An 18584-nucleotide genomic window follows, 5' to 3' on the forward strand; every position below is an offset into this window, starting at 1 on the left:
AAAAACATAAATGAAACATTTCTGTAACAAAAAACTTTAAAAGAACATAATGGGATTGAATGGAGCAGAATGTTAGATACCAGTCTTCCCCTCTGGAACTTGGTTCACATCTAGTTCAGCTTGACAAAATGAAAATCTCCACTCTCTGCTAAATGTAATGATCCATTGCCAAGTGAGTGGTCTCAGTCCAGTTCCCAGGGGCATGAACCCACACCACAAAACTGCTGTAATTGGTACTAAATTTGCAATCTCATTCAGAGAGGCTACAGTGTGACTTGTGTGGGAAATAAAAACTGGTGCAGTAGTGGGTTGTATTCTGAGGTTGGGTTTGAGACCAGAGTAGCAGCAGCTGTGAGTACTTGGTTGGGTGCCTGAAATGGAATTCCATTTTCACTATATGTCTTCCATAAAAGGATTAAATAAAATTCGTACCTCAAGTGTTGCAATGTAGAGCATGTAATCATTGTGTTCAGACAAAAGATAAAAATGATTATTCTGATATTTTCAGAGGTGTAACAATGGATGTAGGAATGACAAAATTTGAAACTAAGACCAAAGTGATCACATTAATGGATGCACCAGGTCACAAAGACTTCATTCCAAACATGATTACAGGTGCTGCACAGGTAAGTGAAAACATCTTTCTGATCACATTTTTCACAAACTGTCATCCACCAAGTTTATGTTAAAATTTAGACAGGTTTTTGATAATAGAACTCAGATTTAACACTTCAAAATATCACATCCGATTTGTCAACTAATATATTTTCATGGTATTTAAAATCATTAACCTCAAAAGCATTTTAAAGTGTTCGGCCATGACTGTAACTAGAATGGGTGTATATCCACTACAATTTACCCCACCTTTGATCGAATAATGCCTTATGCGAATGTTTTTCTGTCAATTTATTTCCATGGGAACCTAGGAACCTAGTCTGTCTCTATTGCTGGTGAGCACTGTTCAGCCCTATGATCAGAAGTGGACTTATTGCTCTCGCCAAGCTTAAACTGTCTGGCTCTGAGCTTTTCTTTTCTGAGCTCATTCCTTGTCTTTCTGTAATATTCAGAAATTCTCCTCTCCATGCCACAATAATGTTATGACTGAATTTTGTGCATGTTTGTGCTTCTGGCACATTTAATTACCAGCTCTACTTTCCATTTATTTTTCTCAATCAGTACATGAAATTAAGTTAGAATTGAGCTGGAGCTGAGAAGCATTCCTCGAGTCAGGTCAATGAATGGGCAGCTAGAACCTTTTAAATTTAAGGTCAGCACCAAAACAATGGTTTGGAGAATTTTTTTTATGCGGAGGACATGGAATATACATGAAAGAATTGTGGAAGCAGAATCCATAGCAATAGCTTTTAACTGAAAGGTGAATACATTTTTGAAAAATAAATTAAAAAGATATGGGTTTGAGCCGGAAAATGAACTGTGGATAGCTTTCAGAAAGCCGACACAGTGGACTGAATGACCTCCTTCTGTGCTGTACAATGCTATGATTCTGTAATTATTTTTCTTCAGCAAGATGCTGCCTTTACTGTTTCTATTGAATAAACTGAAGTAGGCGTAAAATTCAATGTGGCTACTTGCGTGTTTTTATGAGGATTTGGTTGATTTGTGGTGTCTGATGCATTCTAACCATAAATCAACAATTTTACAGGCTTGCTACAGTATTACAAGCCTTTTCATTATATAGATAGATTATAAATAAATTGAATAATAATATAAGCCCAATTTAAACCCTGCCCACTCAATGGAAACATGGCGGGTGCCTAAAATAGTAATAGAATACTTATGCCTGCTACCACTTTAACCGTGCAGTTTTCAGGATTCTGTGCTGGCTGCCAGAGGGAGGCAGGGACCTCATGAATACACATAGATGAAGGTCCTATGATGCAAATCAGATCCCAACACTATTTAAACTCGAAATCACGGAAGTCCTGCTCAATGCTCGGTCCACCAGTAAGACTTAGTGGGGTTGGTGTCTTCAAGCCACTGAAGCAACATTTAAAGAGGAACTCTTCTGCAGTTAATTGAATGACATAGAAACATAGAAAATAGGTGCAAGAGCAGGCCATTCGGCCCTTCGAGCCTGCACTGCCATTAAATATGATCATGGCTAATCATACAACTTCAGTACCCCACTCCTGCCTTCTCTCCATACCGCCTGACCCCCTTAGCCGTAAGGGCCACATCTAACTCCCTCTTGAATATATCCAACGAATTGGACTCAACAACTTTCTGTGGTAGAGAATTCCACAGGTTCACAATTCTCTGAGTGAAGAAGTTTCTCTTCATCTCGGTCCTAAATGGCTTACCCCTTATCCTTCGACTGTGACCCCTGGATCTGGGCTTCCCCAACATCGGGAACATTCTTCCTGCATCTAACCTGTCCAGTCTGGGCATCATTTTATAAGTTTCTATGAGATCCCCTCTCTTCTAAATTCCAGTGAGTATAAGCCTAACCAATCCAGTCTTTCTTCATATGTCAGTCCTGCCATCCCAGGAATTAGTCTGGTGAGCCTTCGCTGCACTCCCTCAAGGGCTGAATGGCCTACTCCTGCACTTATTTTCTATGTTTCTATGTTTCTAATAACAAGCATATCCTTCCTCAGATTAGGAGACCAAAACTGCACACAATACTCAAGATGTGGTCTCACTAAGGCCCTGTACAACTGCAGTAAGATCTCTCTGCTCCTATACTCAAATCCTCTCGCTATGAAAGCCAACATGCCATTTGCTTTCTTTACTGCCTGCTGTACCTGCATGCCTACCTTCAGTGACTGATGTACCATGACACCCAGATCTCGTTGCACCTCCCCTTTTACTAATCTGTCACCATTCAGATAATCTGCCTTCCTGTTTTTGCCACCAAAGTGGATAACCTCACGTTTATCCACATTATACTACATCTGCCATGCATTTGCCCTTTCACCTAACCTGTCCAAATCACCCTGCAGCCTCTTAGCATCCTCCTCACAGCTCACACTGCCACCCAGCTTAGTGTCATCTGCAAACTTGGAGATATTACATTCAATTATTTTGTCTAAATCATTAATGTATATTGTAAATAGCTGTGGTCCCAGCACTGAACTTTGCGGCATCCCACTAGTTACTGCCTGCCATTCTGAAAAGGACCTGTTTATTCCCACTCTTTGCTTCCTGTCTGCCAACCAGTTCTTTATCTACGTCAATACATTATCCCCAATACCATGTGACTTAATTTTGCACACTAATCTCTTCTGTCGGACCTTGTCAAAAGCCTTTTGAAAGTCCAAATACACCACATCCACTGATTCTCCCTTATCCACTCTACTAGTTACATCCTCAAAAAACTCGAAGATTTGTCAAGCATGATTTCCCTTTCATAAATCCATGCTGACTTGGACTGATCCTGTCACTGCTTTCCAAATGCGCTGCTATTACATCTTTAATAATTGATTCCAACATTTTCCCCACCACCGATGTCAGGCTAACCGGTCTATAATTCCCTGTTTTCTCTCTCACTCCTTTTTTTAAAACTGGGTTACCCTCCAATCCATAGGAACTGATCCAGAGTCCATGGACTCTTGGAAAATGACCACCAATGCATCCACTATTTCTAGGGCCACTTCCTTAAGTACTCTGGGATGCAGACTATCAGGCCCTGGGGACTTTTCGGCCTTCAGTCCCATCAGTTTCCCTAACACCATTTCTTGACTAATAAGGATTTCCCTCAGTTCCTCCTTCTCGCTAGACCCTCGGTCTCCTAGTATTTTCGGGAGATTATTCGTGTCTTCCTTAGTGAAGACAGAACCAAAGTATTTGTTCAATTGGTCTGCCATTTCCTTGTTTCCCATTATAAATTCCCCTGATTCTGACTGCAAGGGACTTACATTAGTCTTCACTAATCTTTTTCTCTTCACATACCTATAGAAGCTTTTGCAGTCAGTTTTTATGTTCCCTGCAAGCTTACTCTCAAACTCTATTTCCCCCCCTCCTAATTAAACCCTTAGTCCTCCTCAGCTGAATTCTAAATTTCTCCCAGTCCTCAGGTTTGCTGCTTTTTCTGGCCAATTTATATGCCCCTTCCTTGGATTTAACACTATCCCTAATTTCCCTTGTTAGCCACGGTTGAGCCACCTTTCCTGTTTTATTTTTACTCCAGACAGGGAAGTACAATAGTTGTAATTCATCCATGTGATCTTTAAATGTCTGCCATTGCCTATCCACCATCAACCCTTTAAGTATCATTCGCCAGTCTATCCTAGCCAAATCACGTCTCATACCATCGAACTTTCCTTTCTTTAAGTTCAGGACCCTAGTCTCTGAATTAACTGTGTCGCTCTCCAGCTTAATGAAGAATTCTACCATATTATGGTCACTCTTCCCCAAGGGGACACGCATGACCAGATTGTTAATTAATCCTCTCTCGTTACACAAGACCCAGTCTAGGATGCCTGCTCTCTAGTTGGCTCCTCGACATATTGGTCTAGAAAACCATCCCTTATATACTTCAGGAAATCCTCCTCCACCGTATTGCTACCAGTTTGGTTAGCCCAATCAATATGTAGGTTAAAGTCACCCATGATAACTGCTGTACCCTTATTGCACGCGTCCCTAATTTCCTGTTTGATGCCATCCCCAACCTCCCTACTACTGTTTGGTGGTCTGTACACAACTCCCTAATGTCCTTCCTTACTATTGCGTTAATTTTCTCTTTAACCAGCAACGCTACCCCACCTCCTTTTCCTTCCTGTCTATCCTTTCTGAATATTAAATACCCCTGGATGTTGTGTTCCCAGCCTTAATTACCCTGGAGACATGTCTCCGTAATCCCAATGACATCATATCCGTTAACAGCTATCCGCGCAGTTAATTTATCCACCTTATTTACGAATGTTCCTTGCATTGAAACTTGGAGTCTTCAGGCTTGTTTTTTTAACACTCTTTGTCCTTTTTAGAATTATGTTGTAATGTGGCCCTTTTTGATTTTTGCCCTTGATTTCTGCCTTCCACTCTTGCTTTTCTCCTTCCTACCTTTTGCTTCTGCCCCCGTTTTACTTCCCTCTGTCTCCCTGCATAGGTTCCCATCCCCCTGCCATATTAGTTTAACCCCTCCCCAACAGCACTAGCAAACACTCCACCTCGGACATAGGATCCGGTTCTGCCCAGGTGCAGACCATCCGGTTTGTACTGGTCCCATCTCCCCCAGAACCGGTTCCAGTGCCCCAGAAATTTGAATCCTCCTCCTTGCACCACTCCTCAAGCCACGTATTTATCTGAGCTATTCCTACTCTGACTAGCACATGGCACTGGTAGAAATCCTGATATTACTACCTTTGAGGTCCTACTTTTTAATTTAATTCCTAGCTCCCTAAATTCAGCTTGTAGGACCTCATCCCATTTTTTACCTATATCGTTGGTACCTATATGCAACTGGCTGTTCCCCCTCCCCCTCTAGAATGCGCTGCAGCCGCTCCAAGACATCCTTGACCCTTGCAGCAGGGAGGCAACATACCATCTTGGAGTCTCGTTTGCAGCTGCAGAATCACCTATCTGTTCCCCTTATAATAGAATCCCCTATCACTATAGCTCTCCCACTCTTTTTCCTGCCCTCCTGTGCAGCAGAGCCACCTATGGTGCCATGAACTTGGCTGCTGCTGCCTTCTCCTGATGAGTCATCTCCCCCAACAGTACCCAAAACGGTGTATCTGTTTTGGAGGGAGATGACCCCAGGGGACCCCTGCACTACCTTCCTTCCACTGCTCTGCCTGATGGTCACCCATTCCCTATCTGCCTGAGTAACCTTTACCTGCGGTGTGACCAACTCACTAAATGTGCTATTTGCGACATCCTCAGCATCGCGGATGCTCCAGAGTAAGTCCATGCGCAGCTCCAGTGCCGCAATGCAGTCTGACAGGAGCTGCAGCTGGACACATTTCCTGCACACATAGTAGTCAGGAGGACTAGTAGCGTCCCTGATTTTCCCACATAGCACAGGAGGAGCATGACACTGGTCTGGGCTCTCCTGCATGACTTAACCCTTAGGTTAACTTAATTTGGCAACACTGCCAAAGGTTTCTTACTGATAGAAAAGAAGAAAAAGATCAAATACTCACCAATCCACCAGCCAATCATTTACCCACTTGGCTGTGACGTCACGCTTCGATTTCTTTTGACTTCTTTGCTTTCCTTCTGCCGCTGCACCTGCACCAGCTAGCTCATCGAACTCCCGCTGGCTGCTCCTGTGGCCGCTCTCCGACAGTCGCGCCCTTTTATGGGCCTTTCCAACTGCCGCTGGCTGCTCCTGTGGCCAAGATCTTTGTGCTATTTGGAGTGCCAGGAGATTTTCTAGCTTCCAGATCACTTCTTTCTAACTTTTCTTGCCCTACTACCTTTAGTAAGCTTGATCTGCTTATCATGAGTTCTCTAACTATTAATTTCATTTGGTTGGAGGAAGAGGAACAACAGCCTCAGCAACCAGCAGCAGCTGGCTGGCTCTAATAGAAGAGAACAGATGATGGAGTTTCTTGTAGCAGGCCACACATTGCACACAGGGTGTACAGGTCCAGAGTCACTTTCTTGGATCTATCTGAAGATCAGTGCATCAGGAGGCTGCTCTTCTCTTGGCAGACTGTTGTAGGCCTCTGCAGCCTCCTGTAACAGGACCCCGCTGCCTGCTGGACCAGAGGGCCATGCTTTGCCAGAGTCTGTCAAACTCACCACAGCCCTTAACTTCTTTGCCACAGGCTCCTTCTAGGCTGCTACAGGGGACGTCAACCACACATTCCAGTCTATCATTACTAATAACTCTTCTTAGTATTGATAGAATTTTGCACTGATCTGTAAAGAAAAACAGCAACAGAATTGAATTGGAAAATTTTCTGAAGTTGTTTGTTTTGTGACACAACTAATACAAATAACCAGCCATAAATGGAAAATTCTCAGTCTTCTTGTTTTTAATACAAATAACCAGCCATAAATGGAAAATTCTCAATCTTCTTTTTAGATTGTATAACTGAGTTAAAAATGTTACTAAACATTGGAAAAGGATTTCTTCACTTTCTGTCTCATCATCTAATAGTCGTGGTTTACCTCCTTCCCATCTTACAAACCTCATACCTGAGCTCGGCGTTGCCGCTTCTTAACGTGGCTCACCTGCTCCTCCTGTTCCTTTTGATCTTCATTGTATTTTGCATGATGGGCCTTTCGCCCCTCGGCTGCTTCTCGGTAATTAAAAGAATATGTAAGTTACTTTTCAGTTTAATGCCAATTATAAATAGGATAAATGCTTCCTGTTAAGATCTTATATTTCACCACTTTAGATGATAAGATAGTCAAGTGTTTTGTGATTCTCATTGTTCATTGCTCTGTATATCCTGTGTGGAGCCAGTCACACCTGTTTCCTCAATTGTTTAGTGTCTCATACTGTGACTATATGAATTTCACATCTTATAAAGTGTTTCTGTCCAGCAGCTGCTTCCTAAATATTCAGAGACATTTTGAAATTTAAAGTCACTAGCAATGCCAGGAACATGGTTAATAAATTAAAACAAACATTACTATATACTACAAAGTTCAAATTTACTTACTCTGCCTAAATTAATTTTTAAAAGTGAAGTGAAATTGTAAAAAAAGCATGAGGAAAGGGCAAAGAAATGGAACTAAATGGATAGCACTTTCAGGGAGTCAGGGCCTCCTGTAATATAAAATTTTATTATGTAAACATCTATGCAAATTCAACCTTTGGTTTTGCTTACTAAGCTAGTATATTTGTCACTTTCTCCTGTTATTGGTAGGCAAGTTCAAAGCATCGAAATGTTGAAAGAATACTTGGATCTAGCATTCCAAAAACACGTAGAGCCATATAAGTTTGTAGCACTGAAGTAGGCTATTCAGCCCATTATGTCTCTACCAGCTCTTTGGTAAAGCAATCTGAAACTCTTCATCATGCTTTTCCTATAGCCCTGTATCATCATCTACTTCAAATTTTTAGCCATTTTCCCTTAAATGTTGTAATAGTCTCTGTCTCTTTGTGGCAAAACATTCCATGCTTCAACAACCCTCTGTATAAAGAAATGTCTTAAAATTGGTCGGATATTTTACATCCACTGTATCCTACATAAATTCTATATCACTATCAGATTCAACTGATGCCATTTTCTAAGTAATATCCCAACTCAAATCCCACAATTTTTTTTGTCTCCACAGAGATTATTGCACACTTCCTCCTTAGGCAATCTACAAATTTGCCTAAGCAAGCAGTCTTGGTGCCATGGCGATGGACCCTTCTAGAATACACATGCACTGCATGCTTCCTTACGTAGAAATGTTAACTCGTGATTTAACGTTTAGTAGCAATTAATATTTTATGACATTCTCATGTTAATAAAAAACTTAAAAAAAAATAAAGTTGGTTAAAGTATTCAGATTAGAGAAGTTGAGGTGACAATTCTAGGTGAGGCAGTGCCTTACTTGTCTTACCTGACAAGTAGTCACTGAATCCAAGCTTCCTTACGTTTAAAAAAATATATATTTCAATATGTTTGGAGCTGGCCAACTAAGTTTTAACCCTTTCAATTTTCTGCCTCGTTCAGCATCATCAACATACCAAAGAATTAAGCTTTGCGTTTTAAGCCTGGTGTTACTCCAACATTATGTAGAAACATAGAAAATAGGTGCAGGAGTAGGCCATTCGGCCCTTCGAGCCTGCACCGCCATTCAATGAGTTCATGGCTGAACATGTAACTTCAGTACCCCATTCCTGCTTTCTCGCCATACCCCTTGATCCCCCTAGTAGTAAGGACTACATCTAACTGCTTTTTGAATATATTTAGTGAATTGGCCTCAACAACTTTCTGTGGTGGAGAATTCCACAGGTTCACCACTCTCTGGGTGAAGAAGTTTCTCCTCATCTCGGTCCTAAATGGTTTACCCCTTATCCTTAGACTGTGATCCCTGGTTCTGGACTTCCCCAACATTGGGAACATTCTTCCTGCATCTAACCTGTCTAAACCTGTCAGAATATTAAACGTTTCTATGAGATCCCCTCTCATTCTTCTGAACTCCAGTGAATACAAGCCCACTTGATCCAATCTTTCTTGATATGTCAGTCCCGCCATCCCGGGAATCAGTCTGGTGAACCTTCGCTGCACTCCCTCAATAGCAAGAATGTCCTTCCTCAAGTTAGGAGACCAAAACTGTACACAATACTCAAGGTGTGGCCTCACCAAGGTCCTGTACAACTGTAGTAACACCTCCCTGTACTCAAATCCCCTCGCTATGAAGGCCAACATGCCATTTGCTTTATTAACTGCCTGCTGTACCTGCATGCCAACCTTCAATGACTGATGTACCATGACACCCAGGTCTCGTTGCACCTCCCCTTTTCCTAATCTGTCACCATTCAGATAATAGTCTGTCTCTCTGTTTTTATCACCAAAGTGGATAACCTCACATTTATCACCATTATACTTCATCTGCCATGCATTTGCCCACTCACCTAACCTATCCAAGTCACTCTGCAGCCTCATAGCATCCTCCTCGCAGCTCACATTGTCACCCAACTTAGTGTCATCCACAAATTTGGAGATACTACATTTAATCCCCTCGTCTAAATCATTAATGTACAAAGTAAACAGCTGGGGCCCCAGCACAGAACCTTGTGGTACCCCACTAGTCACTGCCTGCCATTCTGAAAAGTACCCATTTACTCCTACTCTTTGCTTCCTGTCTGCCAACCAGTTCTCAATCCACATCAGCACACTACCCACAATCCCATGTGCTTTAACTTTGCACATTAATCTCTTGTGTGGGACCTTGTCGACAGCCTTCTGAAAGTCCAAATACACCACATCAACTGGTTCTCCCTTGTCCACTTTACTGGAAACATCCTCAAAAAATTCCAGAAGATTTGTCAAGCATGATTTCCCTTTCACAAATCCATGCTGACTTGGACTGATCATGTCACCTCTTTCCAAATGCGCTGCTATGACATCCTTAATAATCGATTCCATCATTTTACCCACTACCGATGTCAGGCTGACCGGTCTATAATTCCCTGTTTTCTCTCTCCCTCCTTTTTTAAAAAGTGGGGTTACATTGGCTACCCTCCACTCGATAGGAACTGATCCAGAGTCAATGGAATGTTGGAAAATGACTGTCAATGCATCCACTATTTCCAAGGCCATCTCCTTAAGTACTCTGGGATGCAGTCCATCAGGCCCTGGGGATTTATCAGCCTTCAATCCCATCAATTTCCCCAACACAATTTCCCTCAGTTCCTCCTCCTTACTAGACCCTCTGACCCCTTTTATATCTGGAAGGTTGTTAGTGTCCTCCTTAGTGAATACCGAACCAAAGTACTTGTTCAATTGGTCCGCCATTTCTTTGTTCCCCATTACGACTTCCCCTATTTATTGCATACACCCCTAATTTCCTGTTTGATGCCCTCCCCAACATCACTACTACTGTTTGGAGGTCTGTACACAGCTCCCACTAATGTTTTTTGCTCTTTGGTGTTCTACAGCTCTACCCATATAGATTCCACATCATCCAAGCTAATGTCCTTCCGAACTATTGCATTAATCTCCTCTTTAACCAGCAATGCTACCGCACCTCCTTTTCCTTTTATTTTATCCTTCCTGAATGTTGAATACCCTTGGATATTGAGTTCCCAGCCCTGATCATCCTGGAGCCAGGTTTCTGTAATCCCAATCACATCATATTTGTTAACATCTATTTGCACAGTTAATTCATCCACCTTATTACGGATACTCCTTGCATTAAGACACAAAGCCTTCAGGCTTGTTTTTTAAACACCCTTTGTCCTTTTAGAATTGTGATGTAGTGTGACCCTTTTTGTTTCTTGTCTTTGTTTACTCGGCCTTCCACTATTGCTTTTTACCTTTCTACCATCTGTTTCTGACTCCATATTACTTCGTCCTGTCTCACTGAAGCTGCTTTAATTTAAACACAGTATTAGGAAGACTTTACAAGATGTGTAATTTTCCCTAAAGTATAAAGCTTATTTTTAATCAGTCTGTGTTATCAGGGTCTGATAATCTTCCTCTAGCCTTCCATAATGGGAGCAACATACAATGCTTCAACTGCAGCCGAACTAATGCCTTGTACAAATTCAAAATCAGTTAATTGATTTTATATCCAATGCCTCTATAAAACCCAGAATGCCTCTTCTCTTTCTAATGGCCATTTCAACCTTTTCTCCCATCTTTATAATTCCACATATCTGGAGCTCTAGACCTCTCTATTCCTCTGTTTGGATAAGTATCTTACCATTTAGAAACTACTTGTTTTCACTGTTCTTTTTCAAAATTACAACCCTTCAAAAGTACTTCGAACATAAGAAATAGGAGCAGGAGTAGGCCATACGGCCCCTCGAGCCTGCTCCGCAATTTAATACGATCATGGCTGATCCGATCATGGACTCAGGTCCACTTCCCTGCCCGCTTCTGATAACTCCCTATTCCCTTATCGGTTAAGAAACTGTCTATCTCTGTCTTAAATTTATTCAATAACCTAACTTCCACAGCTCTCTGAGCAGCAAATTCCACAGATCCACAGCCCTCTGAAAGAAGAAATTTCGTCTCATCTCAGTTTTAAATGGGCGGCCCCTTATTCTAAGATTATGCCCTCTTGTTCTAGTCTCCCCTATCAGTGGAAACATCCTCTCTGCATCCACCTTGTCAAGCCCCCTCATAATCTTATAAGTTTCGATAAGATCACCTCTCATTCTTCTGAATTCCAATGAGTAGAGGCCCAACCTACTCAACCTTTCCTTATAAGTCAACCCCCTCATCTCCGGAATCAACTTGGTGAACCTTCTCTGAACTGCCTCCAAAGCAAGTATATCCTTTCATAAATATGAAAACCAAAACTGCACGCAGTATTCCAGGTGTGGCCTCACCAATACCTTGTACAGCTGTAGCAAGACTTCCCTGCTTTTATACTCCATCCCCTTTGCAATAAAGGCCAAGATTTCATTGACCTTCCTGATCACTTGCTGTACCTGCGTACTAACCTTTTGTATTTCATGCACAAATACCCCCAGGCCCCGCTGTACTGTGGCACTTTGCAATCTTTCGCCATTTGAATAATAACTTGTCTTTGATTTTTTTTCTGCCAAAGTGCACGACCTCACACTTTCCAACATTATACTCCATCTGCCAAATTTTTGCCCACTCACTTAGCCTGTCTATGTCCTTTTGCAGATTTTTTGTGTCCTCCTCACACATTGCTTTTCCTCCCATCTTTGAATCTTCAGCAAACTTGGCTACGTTACACTCAGTCCCTTCGAAGTCGTTAATATAGATTGTAAATAGTTGGGGTCCCAGCACTGATCCTTGCGGCATCCCACTAGTTACTAGTTCCTAACCAGAGAATGAACCATTTATCCCGACTCTCTGTTCTCTGTTAGTTAGGCAATCCTCTATCCATGCTAATATATTACCCCCAATCCCGTGAACTTTTATCTTGTGCAGTAACCTTTTATGTGGCACGTTGTCAAATGCCTTCTGGAAGTCCAAATACACCACATCCACTGGTTCCCCTTTATCCACCCTGTTCGTTATATCCTCAAAGAACTCCAGCAAATTTGTCAAACATGAGTTCCCCTTCATAAATCCATGCTCTCTCTGCTTGACTGAATTATGCTTTTCCAAATGTCCTGCTACTGCTTCTTTAATAATGGACTCCAACATTTTCCCAACCACAGATGTTAGGCTAACTGGTCTATAGTTTCCTGTTTTTTGTCTGCCTCCCTTTTTTAATTAGGAGCATTACATTTGCAGTTTTCCAATCTGCTGGGACCTCCCCAGAATCCAGTGAATTTTGGTACATTACAACCAATGCATCCACAATCCACAACCTCTGTCATTTCTTCTCTTAAGACCCAAGGATGCAAGTCATCAGGTCCATTGGATTTATCTGCCTTTAGTCCCATTATCTTACTGAGTACCACCTCCTTAGTGATTGTGATTGTGTTAGATTCCTTCCCCCCCCCCATAGCCCCTAGACTATCCACTGTCGGAATATTGTTAGTGTCCTCTACCGTAAAAACTGATACAAAATATTTGTCAAACATGACTTCCCCTTCATAAATCCATGCTCTCTCTGCTTGACTGAATTATGCTTTTCCAAATGTCCTGCTACTGCTTCTTTAATAAGGGACTCCAACATTTTCCCAATCTCAGATGTTAGGCTAACTGGTCTATAGTTTCCTGCTTTGTGTCTGCCTCCTTTTTTAAATAAGGGCTGTAAAGCATTTTGCATGTCCTGAGGATGTGAAAGGCATTATATAAATGCAAGTCTTTTATCTTTTTCACAAAATGTGCTACTTAACATTTCTCTGCCTTGAGCTGGCTCTGTCACCTATCTGCCCATCCCGCTAGCCTATGTCTTTTGCATTCTCTCTTGCAGTTTGCCACACCTTCTAATATGGTATCATCAGTAAACTTCAATATTGTTCATCTTGTGACTTTGTCCAAATCTTTTGTATAAAAGGAAAATAAAGGAGATCCCCTCACAGATCTCTGGAGCACAGCCTGCCATTTAGAACCTATTCCCCTACTCTCTGCTTTCTGTTTCCTAGCCATTTTCTACTCGTGTTCTACCTTGAATTCAATTAAATTGGTGAACCATGACCTGCCCTTTAGAACTAATTTCATCCCATATAATGGGTGCTAGAAATTTACCTGGAACTGAAGTAACACTGGCCTTTCTTGAGCATGATGTACTATTAGTCAGGCTGTGGTTGGAGCATTGTATACAGTTTTGGGCACACCACTATAGCACTAGAAAATGGGCAGCATAGATTCACTAGAATGTTACCAGAGATGAGGAGTTGGAATATGAAGAGATTCTTTTGAAGTTAAGGCTTTTTTCACTGGAAGTGAGACGTTTAATCTGATAAAAGTCTGAGGGATTATGATTGGGTAAATACTGATAGATTGGCCAGCATTTTTACATTGAAGAGAGTGCGGGTTCGCGAGCGGGTGGGCAGTTAAAAGTGGTGAAATTGGCTGCGCATCGGGAACCCGCTTTCATCCCGCCGACTTCCGCCTTTAACTCTGGCGTGTTTCTCACTGCGCCACGGAGCCACTCGGGAAAGTCGAGCGACCTCATTGAAGTATTTAACAGCTCATTAGAGGCCTTTGAGACTTTTTAACCTGAGGCTTTAGCTTTTACTGCTTGTGCATGGGATTCACAAACTTCCTGAACCTCGCCTGTGAAGGCAAGGTGCAAGCTCAGTGGCCATTGTGCGAGTTCACTTATACTGTTTCAACTTGAACCGCAGACTCGGACCAAAGTGAGCACCAACAGCAGCCTTCTCCTCACTGACCTGATGCTCTACAGGAAAGAGGGGATCATCGCAGGGGTGCACCTCACCAGAGGCGAAACTCCCTAAGCAGGATGTACAGGCGGAGGATGAGCTTCCTGGACATGACTGAACAGCAGTGCTTCAGGAGGCTCAGGCTATTGTGCCAGGTCGTCGCAAACATTTGTAGCTTGCTGGAAGACAACCTGCTGCCAATTGAATCAGGTGGACACGTTTTACCGTTGGCTGTCAAAGTCACTACCGCCCACAACTTCTTCGCCTCACGCTCCTTCCCAGGACCTGCAGCAGACATTTGCACAATCTCACAGTCAGCTGCCCACAAATGCATCACCCAAGCGACCAATGCTATGTTTCACAAGCCAGGCACTTATGTACACTTTGCCACTGATGAAGCCAGAGTTACTGAGCAGGCGCTCAGCTTTGCAACCCTGGCTGGCTTCCCACAGGTGCAGGGTGTCATCGACTGCACACACATGGTCTTCATTACGCATCAGCCAGGGTCTCCAGAATCATCGTCGTATGCTACGTTATTGCACAACATAGCGCAGCAGTGGGGATTGGAGTTGCAGGAAAAGCAAGGCGCAGAGTGCACAGCCTCTTCAGAGGAGGAGGAGCAGGAGGAACACGAGGCGGAGGAGGAATCTGAGTTCCAGATTCATGGCACCAACAGTGGTGCACATTGCTGGCTCATAATGGCGCAATTTAGTTAAGCTGCACCCATCTGGCTCCCAGATGCTGTACCACCCCCCCATCTCCCTCCCCCCACCAACACCACATAGCAACCCCAAAAATGACCAAACCATTCCTGTCACGCACACACACATTGCTTGAGGTTAAGTAATGTCTTACCATTCACTCCAACTAATAAGGCCACTTCTCAGGTAGCAGGCAAAAATGAACAAGATGGGAAAATGGTGCAAAGAAATATATTTATGTGGGTCATAAATATAACTGGAACTGAACATTACCATTTTGGCAAACATCCATGTGCATACCCTTGTGCATCTACGATTGTGTCATTTTTCCTTTCCGAGTGCTTCTACGAAGTGCCTTTCATAGAAACATAGAAAATAGGTGCAGGAGTAGGCCATTCGGCCCTTCGAGCCTGCACCATCATTCAATATGATCATGGCTGATCATGCAACTTCAGTACGCCATCCCTGCTTTCTCTCCAAACTCCTTGATCCCTTTAGCCATAAGGGCCACATCTAATTCCCTTTTGAATATATCTAACGAACTGGCCTCAACAACTTTCTGCGGTAGAGAATTCCACCGGTTCACAATTCTCTGAGTGAAGAAGTTTCTCCTCATTTCGGTCCAGAATGGCTTACCGCTTATCCTTAGACTGTGACCCCTGATTCTGGACTTCCCCAACATCGGGAACATTCTTCCTGCATCTAACCTGTCCAGTACCATCACAATTTTATATGTTTTGGGTGTTTGCCAAAATGTTAATGTTAAGTTTCAGTTATATTTATGACCCACATAAATCTCTTTCTTCATATGTCAGTCCTGCATTCCCGGAAATCAGTCTGGTGAACCTTCGTTGTTCTCCCTCAATAGCAAGAATGTCCTTCCTCAGATTAGGAGACCAAAACTGTACACAATATTCAAGGTGTGGCCTCACCAAGGCCCTATACAACTTCAGTAAGACTTCTCTGCTCCTATACTCAATTCCTCTCGCTATGAAGGCCAACATACCATTTGCCGCCTTCACCGCCTGCTGTACCTGCATGCCAACTTTCAATGACTGATGTACCATGACACCCAGGTCTCGTACCTCCCCTTTTCCTAATCTGCCACCATTCAGATAATATTCTCCCTTCCTGTTTTTGCCACCAAAGTGGATAAGCTCACATTTATCTACATTATACTACATCTGCCATGCATTTGCCCACTCACCTAACCTGTCCAAGTCACCCTGCAGTCTCTTAGCGTCCTCCTCACGGCTCACATTGCCACCTAGCTTAGTGTCATCTGCAAACTTGGAGAGATTACATTCAATTCCTTCATCTAAATCATTAATGTATATTGTAAATAGCTGGGGTCCCAGCACTGAACCTTACGGTACCCCACTTGTCACTGCCTGCCATTCTGTAAAGGACCCGTTTATTCCCATTCTTTGCTTCCTGTCTGCCAACCAGTTCTCTATCCACATCAATACATTACCCCCAATACCATGTGCTTTAATTTTGCACACTAATCTCTTGTGTGGGACCTTGTCAAAAGCCTTTTGAAAGTCCAAATACACCACATCCACTGATTCTCCCTTGTCCACTCTACTAGTTACATCCTCAAAAAATTCTAGAAGATTTGTCAAGCATGATTTCCCTTTCATAAATCCATGCTGACTTGGACCGATCCTGTCACTGCCTCCCAAATACACTGCTATTACATCTTTAATAATTGATTCCAACATTTTCCCCACTACCGATGTCAGGCTAACCGGTCTATAATTCCTTGTTTTCTCTCCCTCCTTTTTTAAAAAGTGGGGTTACATTAGCTACCCTCCAATCCATAGGAACTGATCCAGAGTCTATAGAATATTGGAAAATGACCACCTATGCATCCACTATTTCTAGGGCCACTTCCTTAATTACTCTGGGATGCAAACTATCAGGCCCTGGGGATTTATCGGCCTTCAATCCCATCAATTTCCCTAACACCATTTCCTGACTAATAAGGATTTCCTATCAGTTCCTCCTTCTCGCTAGACCCTCAGTCCCCTATTTCCGGAAGGTTATTTGTGTCTTCCTTAGTGAAGACAGAACCAAAGTATTTGTTCAATTGGTCTGCCATTTCTTTGTTCCCCATTATAAATTCACCTGATTCTGACAGCAAGGAACCTTCATTTGTCTTCGCTAATCTTTTTCTCTTCACATATCTATAGACGCTTTTGCAGTCAGTTTTTATGTTCCCTGCAAGCTTACTCTCATTCTCTATTTTCCCCCTCCTAATTAAACCCTTTGTCCTCCTCTGCTGAATTCTAAATTTCTCCTAGTCCTCAGGTTTGATGCTTTTTCTGGCCAATTTTTGGATTTAGCAGCGGTAGAGGTTGGCTGCTCACTTCCCTGCTGTGACTGATTAGATACTTTTGGCGGACGTCCTCCGGGTTTTGGAGCTGTGAAGGCTCCGCCAAAGACTGCTCCTCCTGCAACTATGCAGGGGCAGACTCGGCCATCGGGATCCAAGGCAGCATGTGGGGCTCTGACTGAGGGGGAGGCAAGAGGAGAAGTGGCAGTGCTTTGAGCAGAGCCCCCAATTCCATGTGCCCTTTCACCATCATCCCTCTCATGGGCCACCCACATTCCCTGCTAGCAAGGAGCTGGGGAACACCTTGCTGCATTTCAGTGGGGCGATGACCGCCCATGTCTAGGTTGCTATCCCTCCTAGATATGTCTGCAATAAGAGTCTGCAAGCTGTTTTTTATAGCAAGCATGTTCTCGTTCGACTGGTGCATTTGCTTCTCCATGCAAGTGGCCATCCTTTTGATGGAAGGCCACATCATCGCCATCACCTGCAACATGGTGCTGTTCACGTTGGAGATGGGTCCCTCCATTCTCCCTACAATTTTGCACATTGCAGCTGGAAAAGCTGCCAATTTGTTGCTGCTCTTCCAAGGTTACCCTCGTTGTAGATGGCCCCCGAGATTCAGCATCTGCATCCAGCTGAGCAGAGTGGCAAGGGTCCTGTACCCTCCGGCAAAACCAGGGTGAGGCCTTCTGCCGCTGAGACGGCATCGATGCCTATAATTTTTTTTTTTAAATTCGTTGCCAATCTTTCCAATTCTTTGTCAGATCATCTTGTCAGATTACAAACGCCAGAGGTCACCTTGCACACATCAAGGATCACTCTGCACCAATGCTCTTAGCCAAAAGGCCTAGAGCCACTGCACCGTTCCTGGAAGTAATGCAATACCAGGTTCGTGCCATGGAGGTGAGTGTGTGCCCCCCACCCACCTCCGTGGAGGTGGATGGGTCAAGCCACCCCACCCACCTCCTATTTCCAAAAAGCATAGGAGAACCACCTTCCTGATCCAGGGAGAACCACTTTCTGGTCATGGTTACTCCCCTGTCAGGTCAGTTACGCATGATCTTAGCCCTCACAGTCAAAGTATTGGATGTAACAGCCATAGGCACAACCGTCAACTCTGATGTGTGCAAAGCTCCTTTAACTAGGCGAGCTGAAGCGAGTCATCCGTGATGTCATCAGACCCGCTCCAGTTAATTGGCCGGGAAACCTG

The 18584-nt window shown here is 43.2% G+C and overlaps 1 protein-coding gene across 2 annotated transcripts in view; it reads left to right on the forward strand.

Moving 5' to 3' along the window:
* hbs1l (HBS1-like translational GTPase) overlaps positions 1 to 18584 on the forward strand; it is a 188911-nt gene that overhangs the window by 136867 nt on the left and 33460 nt on the right. For both annotated transcript variants that reach the window (XM_070885504.1, XM_070885503.1), the window contains one exon: positions 509 to 626. In XM_070885504.1, coding sequence (XP_070741605.1) covers positions 509 to 626 — 118 coding nt within the window. The remainder of the gene's footprint in view (positions 1 to 508; positions 627 to 18584) is intronic.

Source organism: Pristiophorus japonicus, chromosome 7 (genome assembly GCF_044704955.1).
Source record: "Pristiophorus japonicus isolate sPriJap1 chromosome 7, sPriJap1.hap1, whole genome shotgun sequence".
In the NCBI taxonomy this organism is placed as follows: domain Eukaryota; kingdom Metazoa; phylum Chordata; class Chondrichthyes; family Pristiophoridae; genus Pristiophorus; species Pristiophorus japonicus.